This window comes from Podarcis liolepis, assembly GCF_965112155.1.
Source record: "Podarcis liolepis genome assembly, chromosome: 15".
Lineage (NCBI taxonomy): Eukaryota > Metazoa > Chordata > Lepidosauria > Squamata > Lacertidae > Podarcis > Podarcis liolepis.
Window position 1 is genome coordinate 24,188,216 of NC_139566.1, and position 23,917 is coordinate 24,212,132.

General features: G+C 41.3%; 1 protein-coding gene and 1 long non-coding RNA gene across 18 annotated transcripts in view; one reads left to right on the plus strand and one right to left on the minus strand.

Annotated features, from left to right (window-relative positions):
• Nucleotides 1–23,917, plus strand: part of LOC310695056 — a 64,896-nt gene that overhangs the window by 39,313 nt on the left and 1,666 nt on the right. The window lies entirely within an intron of this gene.
• The window catches only part of HORMAD2 (HORMA domain containing 2), a 95,037-nt gene continuing 76,665 nt past the window's right edge, over nucleotides 5,546–23,917 (minus strand). For 14 of the 17 annotated variants that reach the window (XM_083478810.1, XM_083478807.1, XM_083478808.1 and 11 more), the window contains 6 exons: nucleotides 23,845–23,912; nucleotides 21,238–21,395; nucleotides 18,390–18,655; nucleotides 17,667–17,763; nucleotides 15,669–15,718; nucleotides 5,546–6,989 (listed from right to left, as the gene is read on the minus strand). In XM_083478810.1, coding sequence (XP_083334936.1) covers nucleotides 6,882–6,989; nucleotides 15,669–15,718; nucleotides 17,667–17,763; nucleotides 18,390–18,655; nucleotides 21,238–21,395; nucleotides 23,845–23,912 — 747 coding nt within the window. In that variant the 3' untranslated portion in view covers nucleotides 5,546–6,881. The remainder of the gene's footprint in view (nucleotides 6,990–15,668; nucleotides 15,719–17,666; nucleotides 17,764–18,389; nucleotides 18,656–21,237; nucleotides 21,396–23,844; nucleotides 23,913–23,917) is intronic. The other 3 variants (XM_083478812.1, XM_083478801.1, XM_083478804.1) reach the window with 2 other exon arrangements.

The window sequence follows — 23,917 nt, forward strand, 5'->3', positions numbered from 1 at the left end:
TTGGTGTGCGGACATTAGATATAATAACACTTGCATCTCCATGCCATGAGAGGTTTTCACTGCTGATTTCTGCATATCGAAGACAGTTAAAGGCAAATGACTGGGTCATGCTATTTTCTGCTCAGCTGGTCAGAAATGGCTCTGTAACTGGACATACTTCTTAAAATGTGAAAAAGCACAGAGGTTTAACTGGCACGCAGGAGGGAATGAGGCCCTTGGGCTTAAAAAGCCTTGCCCCCACCACTAAGGGGCCGTTATAAGCCAATGTAGAAAAAGAAAAGCTTAATCTAATGGGTGGTATTTTAGTGATGTATGGAAGTGAGAGCTGGACCATAAAGAAGGCTGATCGCCGAAGAATTGATGCTTTTGAATTATGGTGCTGGAGGAGACTCTTGTGAGTCCCATGGACTGCAAGAAGATCAAACCTCTCCATTCTGAAGGAAATCAGCTCTGAGTGCTCACTGGAAGGACAGATCCTGAAGCTGAGGCTCCAATACTTTGGCCACCTCATGAGAAGAGAAGACTCCCTGGAAAACACCCTGATGTTGGGAAAGATGGAGGGCACAAGGAGAAGGGGACGACAGAGGACGAGGTGGTTGGATAGTATTCTCGAAGCTACCAGCATGAGTTTGACCAAACTGCGGGAGGCAGTGGAAAACAGGAGTGCCTGGCATGCTCTGGTCCACGGGGTCACGAAAAGTCGGACATGACTAAACAACAACAAAATGGGTGGTATTTAACCAAATTTTACTCAAAAGTTGCTCCACTGAAATAACATAACAAAATTAGACCCATTAATTTCATTAGGTCTAATTTAAATAAAACTTAGCTGGCTATAGAATTATAGAATCCTAGAACTGTAAAGTTGGAAGGGACCCCGAGGGTCATCTAGGCTAACCCCCTGCAATGCAGGAATCTCAAATAAAGCATCCCTGACAGATGGCCATCCAACCTCTGCTTAAAAACCTTCAAGGAAGGAGAGCCCACCACCTCCCGAGGGAGGTGAACAGCTCTTACAGTCAAAAACTTATTCCTGATGTTTAATCAGAATCTCCTTTCTTGTAACTTGAACCCATTGGTTCAGGTCCTAGCCTCCAGAGCAGGAGAAAACAAGCTTGCTCAATCTTCAGTGTGGCAGCCCTTTAGATATTTGAAAATGAATATCATATCTCCTCTCAGTCTCTTCTTTTCCAGGCCAAACATACCAACTCCCTCAAATGTTCCTCATAAGGCTCAGCTTCCAGGCCTTTTATCAATTTGGTAGCCCTCCTCTGCACAGCTTGTCAATATATTTCTTAAATTATGGCACCCAAAACTCAACTCCAGGCGTGGTCTGACCAAAGCAGAATAGTGGTATTATTACTTCCCTATACTTCTGTTGATGCAGCCTAACTAGCATTAGGTTTTTTGCTGCTGCATCTCACTATTCACTCATGTTGACTACCACCCAATATATTTCTTAATGCTGCAGTCCTTGAGACATTTACTAGATGAACTGAAGTCAAGCGGTATTTTTCTCAGTAAAATCTTAGGATTGAATGAATGTGTTAAAATGTTTTAATAAAATAATAAAACTTGTTTTCAAAATTAGTGCCCAAAGCCTTCTTATTAATCAGCTACAACACTGGAATGTAGAAATGTACAGTGGTACCTTGGGTTAAGAACTTAATTTGTTCTGGAGGTCCGTTCTTAACCTGAAACTGTTCTTAACCTGAGGTACCACTTTAGCTAATGGGGCCTCCAGCTGCCGCCGCACCGCCGGAGCATGATTTCTGTTCTCATCTTGAAGCAAAGTTCTTACCCTGAGGTACTATTTCTGGGTTAGCGGAGTCTGTAACCTGAAGCATCTGTAACCCGAGATACCACTGTATCGGCTATTTGGGTAGAATACTGCCTTCCTATTTTCACTTATATCTCCACAAGGAAAATAGTTGTTTGTTTGTTTGTTTGAAGCAAAAAATAAAAAATTATGGGAAGAGGACTCTTAGCAACCCTGAGGAACCTCACAACACTTACAACTATGGGGTTATTAGGAAAGTTTCCTTAATTTCCCTTTCAAAAAAATTATTGTGGCCTCTTTTAAGGGTAAAGGTGCACAGTCATAAAGCACACCTATTTTCTGAAGACAATGAGATCATGGAAGACCTAGAAAAAATGAGTTGTCAAGTAGTGAATCACAGGCTTTCCCAAGGATGCCTGTTTTGATTGGGGTGGTGGGAACCAGGTGGGTGAAGTCACGGCAGGCCGGTCACATGCACCACCAAGGGAGTACAAAATAGGGCACACAGAGAGGGAGCAGAGGAGTCTTAAAAAAACCCTAAAACTTTGTGTGTCCAACATCTAATCTTGCCCCTTTCTCAAATTTACTTCTTTGTAATTCTACCATAAAATAAAATAAAATAAGGAGGAATGGCTTTTCTCAGGACAGTGGAGGCTGTGTGTGCTGTGTCCTGTTGGTGTGATGGTGTTGGCAATTGCCCTTCTTCTGATAGGAAATGCTATTGTGGGAGGATATAAAGGTGGGGAAATCAAGGAGGGTCAGTTGTGTGGGGGAGTGAAAAATGTCCCTATTTTCACCAGAGGAATGTTGGAAGGTATGTGAGATCCTGCCAAATTAATACGTGAGCAAAGTAGGGAATTTTGGTAAATGCCACTGATCAAGTATGGGATGAAAGAGTTCTTCCCTTTTTGCTTAAAAACCCTTTTACACAATGTGAAAAGCACGGGGGCCTTGCCTTCCTTACCAGAAGCAATAATAAAGTTTCATTTTTTCTTGTTGGCCCATTTTACATATCAGGAGGAAGCAGCGGTCTAACCAAAAGCAAAAGCTGTTGACCGCAGTGAGCAACATGTAACTCACTCAAAAGACTTCAGGGACAGAGGATAACAGTCATAGTTGCCTCCTGCCGCCCTACTATCAAAACTTGAAATAGGTTTGAAGTTTAAGGAAGTGGCTTGCAGATGTTTTAACCTCTTTTGGTGTTTTTCCCGGCAAAGCCCCATAAAGGTGCTGCTTCTGCTTGAATCTATGCTACCTGGTTGCTTAGGGAAATTTGAAATATTTGTGAAGGAAGGTGTGAGGTTTCTGTGAAGTATTGCAGGAAAGGCATGTGTTCATAGGGGGAAGGTGACCACAAAAGAGTTCCCCTTATTCACCAGTTTCCTGAAAAACCCTGCAGAAGTCATTAACTTGCATCACACAGAATCTTTCGAAGAGGTCATGCTTATTGCCCACTGAAATTTTCATGCTGGTGGCAGATCAAAAGGATGTTATGACTTTCTGGATTAGTCACACTTTTACCAACATGTGTGTTATACAGCTTCTTGTATTTTGTCCAAAGGGGAATAAACATGCCTCCCTATAATATGTAAATGTGTTAGTTGGTTGGTTGTTAAGGGGCTTTTAAAAAACAACAACAGGTAAGCAACTTTGACCTCATCTTATCTGAGAATTATTTTATAAGCTTCTGCCAATTTATGTAATGTATGTGTGTTTATAGCTAGGGATGGGTGGCTACTGTAGAGTTGTGGAACAGCAACCAAAATTATAAAGATAGAACAACTCCCCTCTGAGGAAAGGTTGCAGCATTTGGGATTGAATGTTGGAATATAAAAGGACTTTTCAATGCAGTGCTTAGTTAAACTACAGAACTTGTTCTCCCAGGAAGCAGTGATGGCCACCAACTTGGATGGTTTTAAAATAAGATTAGAGGAATTAATGGAGCATAAGGCTATCAGTGGCTGTTAACCATGATGGCTATGCTCTGCCTCCACAGGCGGAGGCAGTATGCTTCTGAATACCAGTTGCTGGAAACCATAGGAGGGGAGAGTGCTCTCATGCTCAGGTCCTCCTTGCAGGCTTTCCACAGGCATCATGTGAAGAAATGCAGTTAATGCCAATTAACTGACTCCGCATTTGTGTGTAATGAGAGTGAGTGGAACATCACAATTCATCAGTGTATAAGTCTCTATCATGTCCCTCCTTCAGTGTCAAATGACAGAGGGCTTTTGGGGATGTTAAACCTTTTCCCTTCAGTAGTTTTGCCACCTAAAGTACTGACAAGATAAAAGTACTCTGTGCCATGTTTAGTTTGGCCCAACATTTGGAGGGAAACCATAGCTCAGTGGTAGAGTACATGCTTTGCATGCAGAAGATTCCTGGTTCAGTCCCTGGCATCTCCGCAGAGGACTAGAAAAAGACTATTGTGGAATGCCACTTTGCGTCTGCTGCTAGTACTCTACAGAGTTCGTATTTCATGAATTCATTAGCTGCTGGGGGTGGATGGATTATATTTTGTGCCCCACAAAGGGGCCTCCTACAGCCTCCTACAAATTCCCCAAACCACCCACACATTCCAGCTTCCATTGTGAGCTTTTCTGGACTGCCGGATTACACAACCTGAAGTGTGGCCATATGAAAAGCTACATAAAAACACTGCTTGTTTCTGGAACCAACGAGGCAGATGATTTTGGGGAATAACAAATCAGTTGTGACGCCATCCTCAGAACATGTGCATAATTAGCCTCACTCTACACTTCACTTGAGTTATAAAGGAGAGATCTTCTTGCAATATGATTACTTCCAGGAAACATACTTTGTCTGCATCTGGTATGCGTTACAGATTTCATAAGGGCTGGTCCTCATATTTATCTTCTACTGTACCATGTGGCTTGGCTCCCTTGCTTCAGTTACCCTGTAGGATCCTCAGTGTGGCATGTCTTGAGGTGCCTCCAGACAGGAAGCTCCTAGTGCTAGTCAATCATTGCTCTTCTGCTGTAAGGAAATGCAACTGAGGTCTCATCCACACTTCTAGGCACAAGTCTGAGAGGGTTTTCTTTTGTCCTGCTGCTTTCCCGGGAAAATCTGCTGTTTACCACTGAATTAGAACAAAGTCAATCCACAAAAACTTGATTGATGTTTGCTCTGATTCAGTGGTATACGGCTGGTTTTCCCAGGGAAAGAAGCAGAACAAAAACAAACAAACAAACAAACCTAGAAGTCATGGACCAAACAAAAGTGTAGATGAACCCTGACTTCCCATATTTCAGGGATATAGTGGCTTTTTTGTGGTTTATTCATCCTGCTGTTTTTCATCCACAGGATGGATAGAGGTGTGTATGTAGGACAGGCACAATTCACGTGAACAGCCATTTCCCCCACTTTTAAAATCTAGCCTTTTCATCAATGATTTAATTTGCATTAAAACACATGTTTATTCAAGTACAATTGTGCTATTACTTTCAGAGCTAGTAAAAAATGTTTTGAAATGGAAAGTTCTCTCAAACTATGTAAAGGAATGCAAAATGACATGACACCAAACCCAAGTATTGTTTATGACAACACTGGCCAGAATCTTGTAAAGAACACATTGGAAGATGTTGAAAACCTAATTAAATGGCCCTTCTAAGGAAACTCTTGGAACAACCAAATACTGTAAAACTAACAGCTGTGCTTAAGGAGAAAAAGAGAGGAAGTTATTAATGGTTGGAGTTTGGTAGCTGAGAAGGAATTGGGGAACTTGGGACAAGAAATAAACAAGTTAGCTACATTTTGAAACTGCCAATTATTTACTTATTTATCTATTTACAATACATATATTCATTTTCTTTGTAAAATTAGTATAGAAACCATTGATATTTATATGCACGCACACACACACAGTTTCATGCTGCGTTATATTTAGCATATATAGAGTAATATAGTTGGTGTATAAAGAATATTCAAAAAGGAAGGAATTAATATAAATGTTTTTAAATATTATGAAGTGTTTAAGGATGACTGGAAAAAAATAAGAAGTGCTAAAATTAATGGTGAAGAAAAATGATTTTTTAAAAATCAGTTTTATAATCACCCCTATAACTGTATTTCAGTTAAGCACTATTGCATGCATATGTTCATTTTTAAAAGAAATATAGATGGAAGAGCACTAAATAGAATACAAATTTAAATGGTGTAAAGTGGCAATAGATTCACCGGCACATATCATAACTAGAACTGTTAAACAAACAGAAGTGCTAAAGTAGTCTATACTTACAGGGACGGCATTGCTCTTCAATTCTTTTAAAAAGCATCAGATATTCTGCGGTCTGATGTAGATTCCCCATAAAATATGAACCAAGTGTAACAATTCCACACTATGTGCTTTGTGATGAAGCACTTTGGGGCAGTGTCACTTAATGGAGAGGAAATGGGGCTGTTGTCTGAAGAGCCCTGCCCTCTGGGGAAAGGTGTAGTATGTGACAATTTGGCCTGGGGTGAGCCAGGGAATGAGAGATGAGACTTTTTATGTGGACAGAAGGCAGATAAATACTGTACCTGAATATTTGTAAATTAACAGACTATGGAGCGTGAGTGCAAATCTCCAGTACTCTCATCTACAAAGAATAAATAGAATCTTATGGTGACTGTCCCCAAAACCTTCAACTGCTTGGGGAAGTGGAAGTAGATAATGAAGCAACTACTGTATATCCTGCTAGTTTGAGTTACAACTTGCATTTTCAGACTGTGGCATCTTAAATGACAATTAATAACCAAGTGACAGATACAAGCTCTATAGAAATGACTGGAAAGGAAAGAATGGGGGGTGTTTCTATCAGTGTGGCAAAAACAACAACTTCAAACACCCCCAAACTGTATAGAATCTATGTAGGTTCATTCTAGCTTAGCTATACAGCATCCAAGTAACTACACCCTATACATTTATATATGCAAGTCTATTCCACACAGGGTTTAAAACAGGAAATTAGATATAGCCTCTTCAAAATATAGATATGTTCTCTGCATGGAGAGTTCACTAAAGCAGGTAAAAGATTAGAAGACACAGTAAACAGGAAGGATGCCTACTAGCACATTATAGTCAAAGCAAAGCAGTCCATGGCAGTCATAGATGCTGAGCTGCAAGAATGGAGTTGACTGGCATGCTGACCTTCCTCTTCTTCCCTGGGCCACTTGCTTCCTCCTGGCTAAAAGCACTGCCCAGTCTCAATGTCTGCAAGAGTAATGGGAAAGAAGATTGGTTCTTCAGTATATCTTGTAATTCTAGGCACATCTGCCTCTCTAGAGTAGTGTATTTCAAACTGTGTATTATTCACTAAACTTTCCATCAACTTAAACTTTTCCCCATCAACTTGTCTGCTAAGGAATACTTGCAGGAAGATTGATGGAAGTGTAACATTTTGCAGAATATTCCAGAGCATGTTTTAGGGAATGAGATCCCAAATTGTAATCCACGGACCATAAGCAAGCTTCATTCAGTTGGTCTGCAGCGTATCTGCATCACCTATTAATATTGATTTTAAAATGTATTTTCATTCCTCCTGTCATTTCTTATGGTGTTACAGACTGAATTCTATGCAGCGCAAATTGTAATACAATAAAATACAATATAAGAAATATAAGAAGCAAGAGAAATACAATTAAAAATCATACAGGACATTACAATTGCTGCAACAGGAGAGAGAAAAAACCATTAAGCGGTCTGTCTAGCTAGGTCTTGGTTGAGACTGTGACCTAGAAGAACATACTCAGCATCCACCTGCAACTGTACATTGAAGGGGAAGATATCTAGTGGAAGCAAGAAGCAAGCCTGCTTCTCATGGAATCTTGTCAGACATTATGCATCTTTTCTTTGTGCTTGAGAAGAAATTCGATTCAGTTTGCTTTTAAAAGGAAGCTTGCCTAATTTGCACTATCAGAAACAATACAGCAACTGAAACAAACCACCCTTTGAAATTTGTATGTCTTTGAATTTTGCAGTGCAGCTCTCCGGCCAAGCAATGTGTACAAAAATCCATATATTGGGAGAAAGTGTGCATATAAATGAATATTAGTGGAAATAACATACACAAATCTATATGCTGGGAAATTGCTTTGCAAAATTGTGTATATTGAGAGAAATTGTGTATAAAACGTGTTTATTAGGAGCAATTTGCACTAAATTGCTGATTAATGTTCATGAGGATTAAAACAAAAATCACAAACTGATGTAGAAATATGGAGAACCAAATTTAAGAATGGAAAAATGAAGAATTGGGAGAAACCAAAATTGTCATATTCACCCGAAGTATGCAGTTTGAGTGCCACAGCTTTAGAAGACTGTAGCCTTTTGAATGTGCTGCAATATCAAACAAAGGCAAGTACACAGTCACATCCAACTACCCTAATCAACATTCATGGCCCAAGGCCCACAGTCCATTTTCTGAATCTTCTTTAATTGTATTCATACATCAGATTGTGCCACAAAATATCCTTGTGTCCCAGGCTTAGCTTATTTGTTTTCGGTGAAAAAGCATTTTGTTATAGGTCTTTTAATTGTATCCAGGTAGTAGGAAGGTTCAGAGCAGGGGGACAAGAATAGTACTGACTAGAGCATCCTTCATCAACCTAGTGCCCTCCAGATGTTATGGATTACAGCTTTCATCCTTGTTCCATCGTGAGGCCATGTTCTATGTTCTACTACCAAGTGAATGCTGTAACCATGGCTTCTAAGTGACACAACAACATAGGAGCCAAGTCCTAGGGGCTGAGGGTTCTTCGCCCCCCAATAAAATATTTGACACCCCCCAAGTTGATGGGCATTGCCATTCAAATAGTGTGGTGCACATCATGTCATGTGATCGATTATGCAGGATTGGGCTTACCAGTCCCTGCAACATTTTATTCAACTTGGCACCCCTGCACCACAGCACTATTTCATTGCAATTGGCTGCCCTTCCATTTTTCTGACCCTGAGGAAAGTTCCCTTCTCCACAGAATTATTTAACGACGGTGATGATTAATCATAATCATAAATGTAAAAACAAACATTTACGGTAATCTGTATAAATTATTTTTGGGCACAGAATAGCGATAGAGAAACTGTGACGCTTAAGTTGCTGTTTGTTTTCAACTCTCATCAGCCCCAGACAGCATGGCCAATGTATAGGGGTTGAGGAAGTTGTAATCTAACAACAACTAATGGGCCAGAGGTTCCATGTTCCATGCATGGAAATGCAGAAATTTCATTGACTTTTTTTTAGACATCCACAGATTGCACACAGCTCAAGGTATAGTATATAAAACTTTACACAGCCAGATCTCACAGTGCACCTCTTTACCCTGTACATAGTGGCAGAATTGCAACCACAAAGATCGCGTTTCCTTTGCAGAAATGCTGCTTTTGAGGGCTCAAATGCTTTCTTCTAGCTGGTCTATAAATATTATTCTACCTTAAACAAAAATAAACTATTTTTATAGAAGGGAGGAAACCTCAAATTGTTAGAAAGCAACCATTTCCAACCTAGGCCTACGAGTAAATGCAGGAGTTGCTAGATAGAGGAACTTTTCCCACAGTTTTCTGTTACTTCTGTTAATGCAGTGATCTCCTCATCCCCACATCATCAAAAAGAAGAAGTCCAGCCTTTGCACAGGGGACTGTCTTTAAAAAGTCTTCATTGAAGACTGGAGAAGTTAAGCACACAGGATTAAGCTGACTTCCCCACCACAGCCACCATCAAATGGCTGGGAATTTAAAATGCATGCGTAGGGACTTCTGCTGTGCCTCATGCAGGGTTGGCCTGAGAACAAGACATTTTGATGCCTAAGGCAAAAACAGCTACTTTCCCCTACCCCATGCACAGACACTAATTGAAGTAGGTGACAGCACAAGTAAGTTCAAATGTAGAAGTTCTATTGAAGTGAATGGGAGAGACACTGGTACAAACATGCCTTGTTGCAAAACTGAAGATATGTTTTGGGGCACAGATAAGTCAGTTTTTAAAGAAAAATCATTGTCTTGTGAATTAAGGTTTAATTTTAAGCTCTTCCTATGCAAAGGATTTAGTTCAAATTAGAAATGGTCTGAAGCTGGGATAGCTCAGTCGGAAGAGCATGAGACTATTAATCTCAGAGTCGTGGGTTCAAACCCCACACTGAGCAAAAAGATTCCAGCATTGGAGGCGATTGGACTAGATGACCTTGTTGTACATTCCAACTCTACACTTCTATGATTCTTTGAACATTTCCGCTCAAGTTCTTTTGGTGGGGAGGAGAACACCCCTGAAGTTTTGGGGGTGGGAAATGTTTGTAAGAATTTGGAAAGGGACTGGTTTACCTTCATTATCAGGAAAGGTGGCTAAGTGGAGTAGGGGTTTTTTCTTTTTTTTAAAAAAAACCCCAAGTCTTATGACAGCTGTGAGTCACATGAGTGCTCTTTGCATCTTCCCTGCTGCATTTCCAGGTCCAACTGGAACAACAATGTGTAGTTCCCAACTCAACCTCACAACTTGGAAATTCTTATTTTCATTACCACAACCTCCTCAAATTATGAAGTCTCCCACCCCCACCCCCCCCAAAAAACTAGGCAATGTTAACAAGAATCCACTTCAGCTCTCAGGTGGATGCTCATAAGCAAACGGGGCCCTCAGGCCTATCACAGCTGCCTCCCCAGTCTCAGCTTCATCAGAATATCACTCTTCTCTTCTTGGCCTGTCTCCCATCCCATGATGGTACAGGTGGTTGAAGGATGGAGTAAACCTAAGGCTTTTCCATGCCTTTTAGTTAGGTGGTAAGTAATCCAACTGATTACTAATTTGCTCCCTCTAGTTCTTCTGCCATTACAGATTGCTTCAAAGGTCACTGCAACTGAGGAGAGGGTGTGGCAAGGAGTGAGGCTAGAGGCTGAACTTCAAGATTAGATGATGTAAGGGATGAATGTGGTTGGTAGATATTTGGATATATATATATAGTTTTATTTATTGTATCCTTCTTTTGTATTAATATGCTGTTCACTGTTGTGGAAGCCTTTGGGCCAAAAAGAAGTACAGTATATAAATAAACCATAGCAAATAAATCATAATGTTGGGAGAATGCCCATTTAATTAGGCCCCATAATTTAATCAGGAGCACCAAATATAAACAAGCAGCCAGGTTAATTAATTGACTAGCACAAGAGTCCAAACTATTAATAATTCCTGCCTCTCCTAGAACCTCTCAAATTCATACTCCTCCATCATCTCCCAAGACAGATGGATGCCAACAACAAGATGAGGGAAAAGGAAACAGGGTTATGCCAGGGGAAACTTATGGTAGCCATGAATCTATTCATTCAAATATGTCATTTTTTGTAATGTTTGAGGCCCAAGACCAGGATCTTCCATAGTTGTTTTTTTAAAAGTCTATATATACCTCTAGTTTTTACCAAATATGGTAAGGGAAACTATGAAAAGCAAGTGAATAGTAAATCCACCCCTTTCTGTGAAATTCTTTCCATACTAGTATCTCCACTGTCATTTGAATGTGTGTGTATATCATTAGAAAAGTGACTTTGCAAGAAAGGCATTTTCATCTTTTTTAAGATCTGTTCCCTAGATAGCCCTTGTCTCAGGCAAACATCCTTTCTGCCCTTCCCTGGAATCACAACAGTGGAAGAGTTTCTGTTCCACCCTGTTGCTTCTTTGGGGCTTTCTTTGTCCTAGGAAAAGCAGTCCTTCTGCCAAGAGCAATGTTAAGGATGGAGGTATGTCTGAGAGTTCCTGCCGAAGGGGAGAGAGATGCTTTTAGGGAAAGTCTGTCTGCCCCAATACTTCTTTAGTCACACTTTTAACATGCTGTGTGGAGAATGGATGGCTAGATGGGGAAGAACCAGTTGGTGGCTGGAGGGGGTGTGGGTTGGAACTGCCACATTTTCCTAGCAACAGCACTTGTTTGAGTGATCAGCAAAAGTGATACCACTACAATGGGTGTGCCAGCTGGATGGCAGACACTATAAGAGCCAGGCTAAATGGAAGAGATTTAGAAGTAAAATACATTTAGGTCACCCAGAGCAACTTAATAATCCATTCCACTGTAACAATTTTCATAGGGGTAGTCTGTTACTAAGTCTACTCATGTATCTGTACACGCATATGTGAAACCGTATCGATCCTGCATGTTCATGGAACTATTATTGTGGGGCTCGTTACTGGAGATGCTTGCATGCCACAGATGTTATTGAAATGGACACTCTTATTTTAAAAATACCGGCTGAAATCCTGCTTATTTAAGGGAGTTAGCGAAGACCAACGAATGTAAGAAAAGGTCTTGCTTACAAGCATCTGGCTGGGCACTATGAGAACAGAATTCTAGGTTAGATGGGCTATTAGCCAGCTCCAGCAGACAGTCTCTTTTTATGTTCTTAATCTAAATGAATATGTGTTTATTTACAAAAAAAATGGCAGACATAAGTAAAATGGCTTTGCAGCTCAAAGTGACAAAACATAAAGATAAAATAGCAGGGAGGTTAGTGAATACAATCTACTGAGGTTACCCAAATCTATATTGCCTGGATCATTAGCTTAAAAGTTCCTATTAGAAATAGAGAGATGCAATGAGATATGCCATTATGGAATATGAGTAGACACTCAGAAACCCAGACACGCTATTGGGAAACTGAAATCCACCAGGAAGGGGGAAATTTCACATGCAAATGATGTGGGTTCAGATCTGACATTGAACTGATCTGTGTCTGAACTGAGGGAGATCAGTGGAATAAAAGAAGGTAGAGAGAAGTGAGAGGGTACATGCAATAGTTTTAATGGAATTGACAAGCTGCATTACAGCTAATGTGTGCAACAGCATCCCAGCCCCTTTCTGGAATGAGTGTTTAGAGCAGAGAACTGGCAAAGGTGGGTGGGTTGATTAACATTTTCTTTGTTCACCATTTCATAATTCCTCCCTCAAAGCTCCTTTCCTTAGCATAGGGTTCCAAACACACATTATCCTTGCAAATGCACACTTTGAATCTCATAGGAGAGGAAGTTACTTGGGCAGGAAATGGGTGAGATTTAGAGTAAAGAAATGGTGGACACAGAAAGGATTAAGCAGCCTTCCCTTCTATTTCTAAATTTCCCCTTTGGAACTGACTTTAACTTTTTAAAAGAAAGCCTTGGAACACACTTACATCCCACAGGGATGGGAAATCTGTGGCTCTCCTGTTGTCTCCCATCTGCTCCAGCCAAAGTTGCTAATATATAGGAATAGTCTGAGATGGTGCGATCAACACATGGAGGACCACAGGTTCCCATCTCTCTATTGGTTAGCTCTTGAGCCAAGTAAAGGTAAAGGTAAAGGGACCCCTGACCATTAGGTCTAGTCATAGCCGACTCTGGGGTCATCTCACTTTATTGGCCGAAGGAGCCGGCGTACAGAAGAAGAAGAGTTTGGATTTGATATCCCGCCTTTCACTCCCCTTCAGGAGTCTCAAAGCAGCTAACATTCTCCTTTCCCTTCCTCCCCCACAACAAACACTCTGTGAGGTGAGTGGGGCTGAGAGACTTTAAAGAAGTGTGACTGGCCCAAGGTCACCCAGCAGCTGCATGTGGAGGAGCGGAGACGCAAACCCGGTTCCCCAGATTACGAGACTATCGCTCTTAACCACTACACCACACTGGCTCTCAAGTGCAGCTTCCAGGTCATGTGGCCAGCATGACTAAGCCGCTTCTGGCGAACCAGAGCAGTGCACGGAAACACCGTTTACCTTCCCGCCGGAGTTTACTTGCACTTCGACGTGCTTTCAAACTGCTAGGTTGGCAGGAGCAGGCACCGAGCAACGGGAGCTCACCCCGTCGTGGGAATTCGAACCGCCGACCTTCTGATCGGCAAGCCCTAGGCTCTGTGGTTTGACCCACAGCGCCACCAGCGTCCCTCTTGAGCCAAGTACTTCAGCTTAATTTGGCTGTATTCCGGGGTGTAAGTAAAGAAGAGTCAGCTACAAAATGAGATCACCCTAAGACATTCTTTGATCTCTCTTGCCTACGTTTTACTGCACTTTCTTACCCACAATGTTATATTCAAATTTTTGTAGTCTGGTTTTCTTTGTGAGCCCGATTCCACTAAAGTATGTGCTAATCATTTATTTGGCTTGCCTACTTCCTAGTGAGACAATGGGAAGGGAAAGTCCCTGTGGTATGTGGAACAGAATGAATGAATCATTCACAAAGTAATGGCATTTTGAGATCAGTGTACTGCTTTTGTCTAGCAACCTGGTGTTCTTTTCCCCTGAAGTAGTCCACATGATCTTGCCTGTAGTCAAGAGAGTCTCTGAAAAATGGGAGTCCATTTTCCCATTGATAAAATTGCCAATGAAAATGGTTATTTATTTATGCTAGAAATTAATTACTGTGGTGACAAAAAGTAGAGGGAAGAATGTGCCCACATCTATTCCTTGACAGTAGAGTGCCCAGTAGTAACGTGTTCTACTTTAATACAAGCCATCAAATTTAAATCTGCAGCATGCATGAATCATGCCATTTTAATGAGGGCCACTATCCACAGTGTGTGTTCAATGAGTCAGCACTTTCAGACTGCTGAGTAAAGGAAGTGCAAAATTGTATCCTTCCTATTTTTTCATACAAGAGACAAGGGCTGACGTGAACAAGCCCTAAACTTACTCAATGATTACTTCAGACAAAATGTCATGTCATCATTTCAAAATATACCACATACACTGAGTCAGTAGCCTCATGGGTCAAAGTTTGGACACCATTACAGGGCACCAAACTTTCAGTTATTTAATATATTACAGTATGTATATTTTTGTCCTGTGCTGCCACTGAGACTTTCTGCCTCAAGCACTGAAATGTTTTGGGCTGACACAGGGTTAACGAGCATTTTTTACTCTATGAAGCCAAACCCTCTAGCAGTACCCTTGTCCTCCTCAGCTTTCTTTTAAAACACATTGCAAGATGTTCATAGAAGCACTGAAGTATATTTTCCCTTACATAGGTTTCTATTATCACCTTCATCTGGCTATGCATTACTGTGTGTTGTACATTGCAAACAGTTAAAATAATTTTAAAAGAAACCTTTTAATGGATTGCAAAATCATTGGCATAATAATTTAGATAGCACTTTTGTGGTGTTCAAAGTCTGCACACACTTATTTCAGAAATCCTTTCCTGTAAGACAGGCCAGTCTTACCACTCTAATCTTGCAGGCAGGCGGCTGAGGCTGCAATCCTAAGAGGTGTGTGTGTGTGTGCAAAATCCAAAGACAGTTCTACAGTCATTTGATTTCATCAACCATTACCAACAAGTTCCAAAACCATGGCACATTTGTAATCCAGAGATTATGAATTCCCCCCTCCTCAATCTAACTTGAATACTAAAGGATTTTACATCTTGACAGAACCAACACAACTACTGCTGTTTTAAGGAATGTCAGCATTGATTCCAAGCATCCCCTAAAAGCTGAAAACAAGCATTAAGTTCTCATCTAATGTTGGCACCATCATGTGGCACTAGGGATTGGTTAGAGGTGTGGCCTAATGCTAGTGTAGCCAGCATGTGGCCTAATCTAGCTGTTTCCAATTTGGGGTTTTTGCTTTTTAGGTGGTATTGCGTTGTGCACTATTGCAAAATATTTTCCAGACTTCCGGGACTCCTACTGGAAATGCAGATACATTGGCTTTAGGTGGTGTCAGCAAAGGCAGTAAGCCACATTCTCCAGCTTCAGGTGTCACTTCGGGGTGCAGGGATAGTTGAAGGGGAAAAATTGATTTCACATGGTGCATGAAGACTTATTGAAGTGTTGGTCCAAGCTAGGGGTAGAGGAACATTTGCATACCACTTCAGGCAGAAAAATGCTTTGAACTGGCACTGGTAGTCAGAGAAGCAGCTATTGTTAATCATGTTTACAATGTAGTGATGCTCACCTGATGAGATGCTTCTTCTGCCCCTTTTACACCAGTCTTTCTAGATGTTTCTGAAATATAAACATTATGCTGTTTCAGGTAGATATCTTTTAAAAAATACTCTATTATTTAAATATATACCTTTAAAAAAAAGATATTGATAAACACAAATTTATAATACAGACAAATCACTGAATACAAAGGAGCTAAATCAGGAAAATTAAAATGCATCTCTTTTAATGTAAAATATTAGTTGGACACCAGATCAGTCATAAGAACATAATCCCTACTGCATAAGACCAAAGGCCTATTTCTATCTATGTGTCCTACAGCAGCTAACTAAGTATCTATGGGAAGTCCCCAAGAAGTATTCTCCCACTATTCTTCCTAGTGATTGGTATTTAGATCCATGGTACTTCTTATCCTGTAGTATAACTATCACAACCAGAAGGCACTGGTAGTCTTAACCTCCAGCAGTATAATCCTAATAGAGGCAAACAGTGGGACAGGCATAAAATTGTAATGCAACAGACGCACAACTTATGAGGGGGTTACTTATCCAGGGATAAGTTAAAATCCCATATACAGTGGTACCTCGGGTTACATACGCTTCAGGTTACATACGCTTCAGGTTACAGACTCCACTAACCCAGAAATATTACCTCTGGTTAAGAATTTTGCTTTAGGATGAGAACAGAAATCGGGCTCCGGCGGCGCAGCAGCAGCAGGAGGCCCCATTAGCTAAAGTGGTGCTTCAGGTTAAGAACAGTTTCAGGTTAAGAATGGACCTCCGGAACGAATTAAGTACTTAACCCGAGGTACCACTGTAGTCAAAACACATTGAGTGCAACTGCGGGTGAGACTGCCAAAGTCGTTTTCCCCAGACGCTCTCCCCCTTTCTTCCAACTTTTTTTTGCTTATGAACTCACTGCCACCAGATAAGGGGGCAGGGAGATTATTTCTACAAGGCTACCCCATTATTATTCAGCCTGGATAACCTCCCTGGTGTCTCCTTGAAGCCTTTCATGGTACTGTAGGCTATGGCTTCCAGGTATGAGGGTGTTTAACATAAGCTAAGACCACACAGGGAAGCGGGTGGCACTATGGGTTAAACCACAGAGCCTAGGGCTTGCCGATCAGAAGGTCAGCGGTTCGAATCCCCGCGATGGGGTGAGCTCCCGTTGCTTGGTCCCTGCTCCAGCCAACCTAGAAGTGCAAGTAGATAAATAGGTACCGCTCTGGCAGCAAGGTAAACAGTGTTTCCGTGCACTGCTCTGGTTCGCCATGCTGGCTACATGACCCGGAAGCTGTACACCGGCTCCCTTGACCAATAAAGCGAGATGAGCCCCACAACCCCAGAGTTGTCCGCGACTGGACCTAATGGGCAGGGGTCCCTTTACCTTTAAGACCACACAAGCTAATGAAACAAGTGATGAGTTTAAAATAGATAAATAGATAAAAATGCCACCCACTTTCCCTAGACTTAACCAGATTTCACCTCAGCAGACTCTCAAGAGGAATCTTTATCTTGAGTAGCAGCCCTTTCTTATTTGCTTGCCTTTGTCCCAGACTTTGACAGTTTCTCATTGCACTGAGTTCCATCTTGAACTAAACAGCTCCTAGCTAGCTACCTGCAGAGATAGACTCCCGGCTATCACAGGCCCCAGAAAGAACCCTTGGTAATACCAGAAAGCACTATTTCAAGGGGGGGGGCACTTCACTTGGCAAGCATCAGACTGGGCCTTTCTGCGGTGGCCCCATCCCTATGAAATGCTCTTCTCTGTGACATACGCCTAGTTCATTGCTGACTATAAACAGGCCTTAAGTGCCTGGCTATTTCTGATGTTTATAATTGCTATTAACTGATTACTGGTCTCATATTTGATAGGTAACATTTTAACCATTACTAGTATTTTTATTTTTGTTTATTTTTTATAGCTTTATATTCTATAAATTACTTTGAGAAGGTTATCACTGTTAAAGGTGGCACAAAAATATTTCAAATGAATAAAGAAATACCTGCTCCCTTTTGATTAAAAAAAACACTGTTTTTGCCTTCTGAATCTGCATTCCCTTCATGCATCCTGTTTTTCTCCATGCCATCAACTTGCAGGTTCTGTAATACAATTTACAAGCACAGGGATTCTTTTTCATTCAGTTCAGTACAGGGAAGAGTTATCTGCATGTTCATGACTAACTCTGCTAATTAGGTAGTTATTTCGCAAACAATATGTGATTTTGAGTTATTATTCCACTGATTAAATTTGGAACTTCCTATGTTCCTTTCCATACAATCCTGGTGGTTTGTTGTTGCTGGGGGTTTTTTTGGTTTTTTAAAACCATATCAAACATCTGGATGTGCCCTTAGAAATAACTTCTTGAGCACAAGGACTGTTCAGCAGTCCACCATCCTGCCTGTGAAACAACCTGCCCTGAAGAAAGACTGAACAGATATTGTGCAGTGGATGCTTTAATAATAGGATGTTTTCTTTCAGCAGCATGGTCAAACACAACCACCATTCAATCCCTTTTAAATGTAGAATTTTAAGTAGTAGTAATAGTAATAATAATTTTATTATTTATACTCCACCCATCTGGCTGGGTTTCCCCAGCAACTCTGGGCAGCTTACAGCACATAAAAAATTGTAAAACATCAGACATTAAAAATTTCCCAATACAGGGCTGCCCCCCTACTACAACACATACACACAATGGATTCAGGAAAATGATATTGTATATAACCTCTTCCTTTACTTTAGTGCTGCCTTCCTCTTCTTCCTCATCACAGTCTAGCCCCTGATGGGAGATCTCAGTGGAACCATTCTCCTCAACCAGATTGCTCTCCAGCAACCCCATCCGTTTGCTATCTGTTGTTACTCTCACTTTCATAATGTGGAACCCAGTGGAGACTGACCCGACTTTGAGGTTCACTGGTTCACCATCAAAAAGCAGGCAATCAGAGATGTTGCCTTCCTTAAAGCCAGGGGGTTGGTAATCATTGGGTGTGACTGCAAAGGAAAGACATATGAAATCCTGTGCTGCACAGCCTGAAGCAAAAGGCAAATGCAGGCCCCAGAGCAAGAAGCTAGGCTAGGCAGCTGAAGAAAATCGAAAAAACAACAACCATGGTTAGTTCATTAGATATTTTGCTCCATCTTATTTTGTGCATCTCTTGTTTATTTATTATTTATGTCAAAGAATTAAATACCACTTGATTGTTTTTTTTTAAAGCCCTGCAAAGTGGTTTATGAAGAGAATAAAACAATGAAATTATCAAAATGAATTATTTGTTCCAACATTTATTTATTTATTTATTTAGTTATTTATTTATAGCATTTTAACACCGCTTTTCAGTCAAAAGAAGTTCCCAGAATGGCTTACATAAGAATCAGAGAATTGTTAACTTGGAATGAACTCAAAGGGTCACCTAGTGAGTCCAACTTCTTACTATGCTGGAATCTCAATTAAAGCATCCCATCCAACCTGTGCTTTAAAACCTTCAAGGAGAGCCTACTACCTCCTGAGGGAGGTGAACAGCTCTTACTGTCAGAAAGTTATTCCTGATGTTTAGTTGGAATCTCCTTTCTTGTAACTTGAACCCGTTGGTTCAGGTCCTAGCCTCCAGAGCAGGAGAAAACAAGCTTGCTTCCTCTTCCATGTGACAACATTTTAGCTATTTGAAACCAGCCATTTGAACCCATTTGGTTTTGTCACCTACCTCGTAGCAAATTGTCACAACTTTGTAGGGTTAGGCGGTTAGGCATTGGGGTATTAGGTTGAAGGTGAGGAGAGGTAGTGGCCATCACCTACCCCTCCTAATTCAAGGGTATTCCGTTAAAGAAATCCGAGGAGCGTGGTCTCTGTCCAATGCCCCAGATGGGGGGCTAGGGCCATGGCACGACCCCTAGCAGTGACCCCGGGGGAGTACCTAGTTGATGTGCATCAGCAGGGCTTCCCCCAACTGGTGGTTAACCCTTCCAAGACTTCCTGCAGATGGGCAGGAGTCAGATACAGTCATTTCGTTTCCAGTGCCTAAGCCAATACCACTCACATTCTGTAACCAATAAAGTTGTGGCCTTTTTTGCCCATTAATCTAAAATACTGGTTTCATGTGTCTTTATTCCAACATCCCGGAAAGCATTGGGACCTTGCCACACAATCTCCTTTTTTCCTCATTTGAACCTGTTGGTTCAAGAAACAATTGGGAGTTGCTAGTTGAAGTATGGACATTGGGATGCAGAGAGGGGGGGTATGGGGAAGTCCAAGAAAAGAGGTTTACATGAAAATATGTTTGAAACTGTGCGTGTTTGTTTGTCTCTTTTAGTGTTTGTTTGTCTTTTTAAAATTTTGTAAAACCAATAAAAATTTAAAAAAAAAAAAAATGAACCTGTTGGTTCAGGCCCTAGCCTCCAGAGCAGGAGAAAACAAGCTTGCTTCCTCTTCCATGTGACAGCATTTTTTATATTTGAAGATGGCTATCATATTTCCTCTCAGTCCCCTCTTATCCAGGCCAAACATAGCGACTCCCTCAACTGTTCCTCATAAGGCTCTGCTTCCAGACCTTTTATCATCTTAGTAGTCCTCCACTGCACATGTTCCATCATGTCAGTATTTTTTCTTAAATTGTGGTTCTCTAGAGGTGCTCTGACCAAGACAGAATAGAGCAGGACTATTACTTCTCTTAATTGGGATACTATACTCTGTTGATGCAGCCTAGAATAGCATTAGGTTTCTTTGCAGCTGCATAACACTGTTGACTCAGGTTTGTTGTCTACGAAGACCCCTAGATCTTTTTCACATGTACTACTGTCAAGCCAGGGACGCAGGTGGCACTGTGGGTTAAACCACAGAACCTTGGACTTGCCGATCAGAAGGTCGGCGTTTCGAATCCCTGCGACGGGGTGAGCTCCCGTTGCTCGGTCCCTGCTCCTGCCAACCTAGCAGTTCGAAAGCACGTTCGCCAGAAGCGGCTTAGTCATGCTGGCTACATGACCCAGAAGCTGTATGCTGGCTCCCTCGGCCAATAAAGCGAGATGAGCACCGCAACCCCAGAGTCAGCCACGACTGGACCCAATGGTCAGGGGTCCCTTTACCTTTACCGTCACGCCAGGTGTCTCCCATCTTATGTCTGTGCAGCTGTTTGTTCAACCTAAAACCTTAAATTTGTCATTATTGAAATTCATTTTATTAGTTTTGGCCCACTTCTCCAATCTGTTAAGGTCATCTTGAATCCTGATTCTGTCTTCTGAGGTATTGGCTACCCTTCCCAGTTTGTTTGGATGAGCATAACCACAATACCTTCATCCAAGTCATTTATAAAGATCTTAAACAAGAACAGAACCCTGTGGACAGAACCCTGTGGTCCCCCACTTGTCACATTTTTCTAGGATGACAAGGAACCACTTAGGTATGTAGCTGTTCTCACACGATCCCTCCATTCCTTCCCACTGCCCACCTTGACAACCAATTTGCCTCCAAGCTGCAAACTCTGACATACATTTTGATAGCAGTTCCCCAATTTCCTTGTTTGTGTGCTAGTCCTGCGAATTAAATTAAGGGAAGCAAAGAAAGGTGGAATCTCATCACCTACCATCATTGTAGTAGAACAGTTTCATGGTCAATGTAATGTCATTAGGCAGTGGTCCAAGATTCTGCATTAAGACATACAGTTTGCGGATCAGCAAGATGCTGGCTTGCTTAATTTCCTCACTGTTCCCTCCATTTGTAAAGTTCCCTTGAGTGTCACCACTGAAACAATAAAGAAGTCAAAGTCTGCTCCAAATCATATGGCTCAAAATTAAGGCATAAAACAAACTTTAAAAGTAGATACACTCAACAGGTGCAAAGAAACAGTTTACTGAATTGAGGAGCTGAAGTTCAATATAATCCTATAAAATAAGCTACTGCACCAGAAAATAGATGTGCAGGATCAGATGTAAGGGACACTACTTTCTATGCAATACCAGCGCAATGCATAGCTGTGTACTGACAACATGGGAAGCTGACATGTGCTATGTCAAACCACTGATCCCATTGGCAGGCATATTTCCCAAACCTTTGGGCCTTTTGCATGGAAAGCATGTGCTCTGCTACTGAACTTTGGTCCTTCTCCCAACCTATGAGCCAACCCTAGGAGTTTGAACCCACAGGAGAATGAGTCAGTTGCAAGATGATGTGCCACTGACAGTCATGGACAGTTCCACTCTCATGAATAACTGCTCGTGTGAACACTAGTTGCATGAGCAGTGTGACATGAAAGCCTTGAACACACACAAGATTGCAAATCTGATTGCATCTGTTGGGAAATTTTTAACAATGTGTCTGTTTCATGGAATCGGAGCAATGATCTTACATGAGTTCACAGTACTGTAATCATATAATTTCACGTGATAAATTATTTGTGGGAGTGAGCAACCTATGGAACATTAGAACTGACTCTGAAGTGTTCTTTGTCATTATACCTTCCCTAAATAAGTGGAAGACACATGGAAAGAGGGCCAAGGACAGGACAAGAGGCATGTGCCATCTGAGGACACTTCAGCTATCACAGATCTACTTACAACAAAGCAACTTGAAACATGTGCAGTGATATGCTGCTGCAGCCTCTTCTGATAAGATTGCAGATTGAGTTGCCAGACTTAGGATAACATTGTAGTTACACCAACGCAAGCCAGTGTGTATGTGTTGGCTATAGCATCTAACCATTCTACAGGATTTGAACATCAATCTCACAGCGCCAGTAGAAGCCAAAATAGCAAAATGATTTTCAGTCACAAAAGCAACCACTGCCACTTATGCCCCACTGGCAAATATAGAACACCCACTGACACATTTTACAGTAAGGATATAAAAGGGCTGCAGAGTCTTTTCACCACTATAATCAAGATAAATAGGAAAGACAGATTTGCAGTGGGCTACTGCCTAGAATTACAAAATTTGTCATGAACACATGAATTGACACTATGACTGTGGAAAGGGCACAGCTCCAAAATTAAAAATGGTTATGAATACTCATTTGTTCAGCATTTGTATCTATGAATCCTATCTAAGAAATAAGGAAGCAATTTCAGAAACCATCAGATTGCCACTGGAGAGTATGTGCTCATCCTTCTAAGAAAGATTTAATTAAAGCAAGCTGAACAGGTTTATTTCAGCACCTCTAAATCTGTAACCCAGATCTTGACATCTAGCTCTAGTTCACACAGCAAGAAGACTAGGTGCAAAGTGAGTGGTGAGATATTCAAGAGGATAACTGAAAGTGCCAAATCACATTAACATTTTTTTCCACCATGGAGGTACATCATGAGTACCTTGTGAAGTGGCTTATCAAAGAAAATCTGAATTCTAGGTTGTACAGGGTATTTTAACTAGATGGTATATGATTTTGTAGAACTGTTTACAACTGTTCCACATGATTTGTGCCACCTGGTGGCAGTGGTGGGGAAAGCACCATCTGACAGGAAAGTGCGCAATTTGGAGTCCAATTACCATAATACATCTCAGTTCATCTGTCAAATCAGAAGATGGCCTGAGGGCCTGAGGCCACTCACTATTGTCTCTGTCTGATCCTAATCTTGCCCTGAAGCAAGTCCAACTGTATTTAATATGACCCATTCCTTAGGAGGTAGACACGTGATTGCACCCTTAGTACTGTAAAGAGGAATCTTATAGTTATCTAATTCACAGGCTTGTTGTAGGAGACACGCAATAATAGACTGCAAAGTAGTTTGCACGTGAAAAGGCACTACACAGTAAATAAATATATAAATAAAACAAAAGTGTGTCTGCATAAGAGCAGCTTTCTCAAATTAAACACTTCAAGGCAGGGATAGGGAACCAAATGCAGCCCTCCAGGCCTCTGTCCAGCCCTCAGGACTCTCCTCAGACCATGCCATTCACTGCCCCTCCTCTAGAGCTTTTGTCTGGTTCTGATGTGTCCTTGAATAATACCTCTTGCTTACATGGATAGAGGATGGAGAGAAATGTAGAAACCTCTGACTGCTGGATAGCCTTCTGTAAAAAAACAGCTCCTTTTAGGTTCTGGCACTGCCTATGCCTCAGGGCTGGCATGTGGCCCCTGGAAGGTTTCCCATGAAGGAGTGTTGCTCACAAGCTGAAAAGGGTTTCCCATCCCTGTTTTAAGGCAAGCATCTCTCTCAAGGTATTTGCCCGAGAAACTAAATGATGAAGTGTTTACCTATCGAAGTCCATCTGAGGTCCATTCCCTGAATACTTGAACTTGAACCGGTAGAATTCTGTCATGTGCTGGA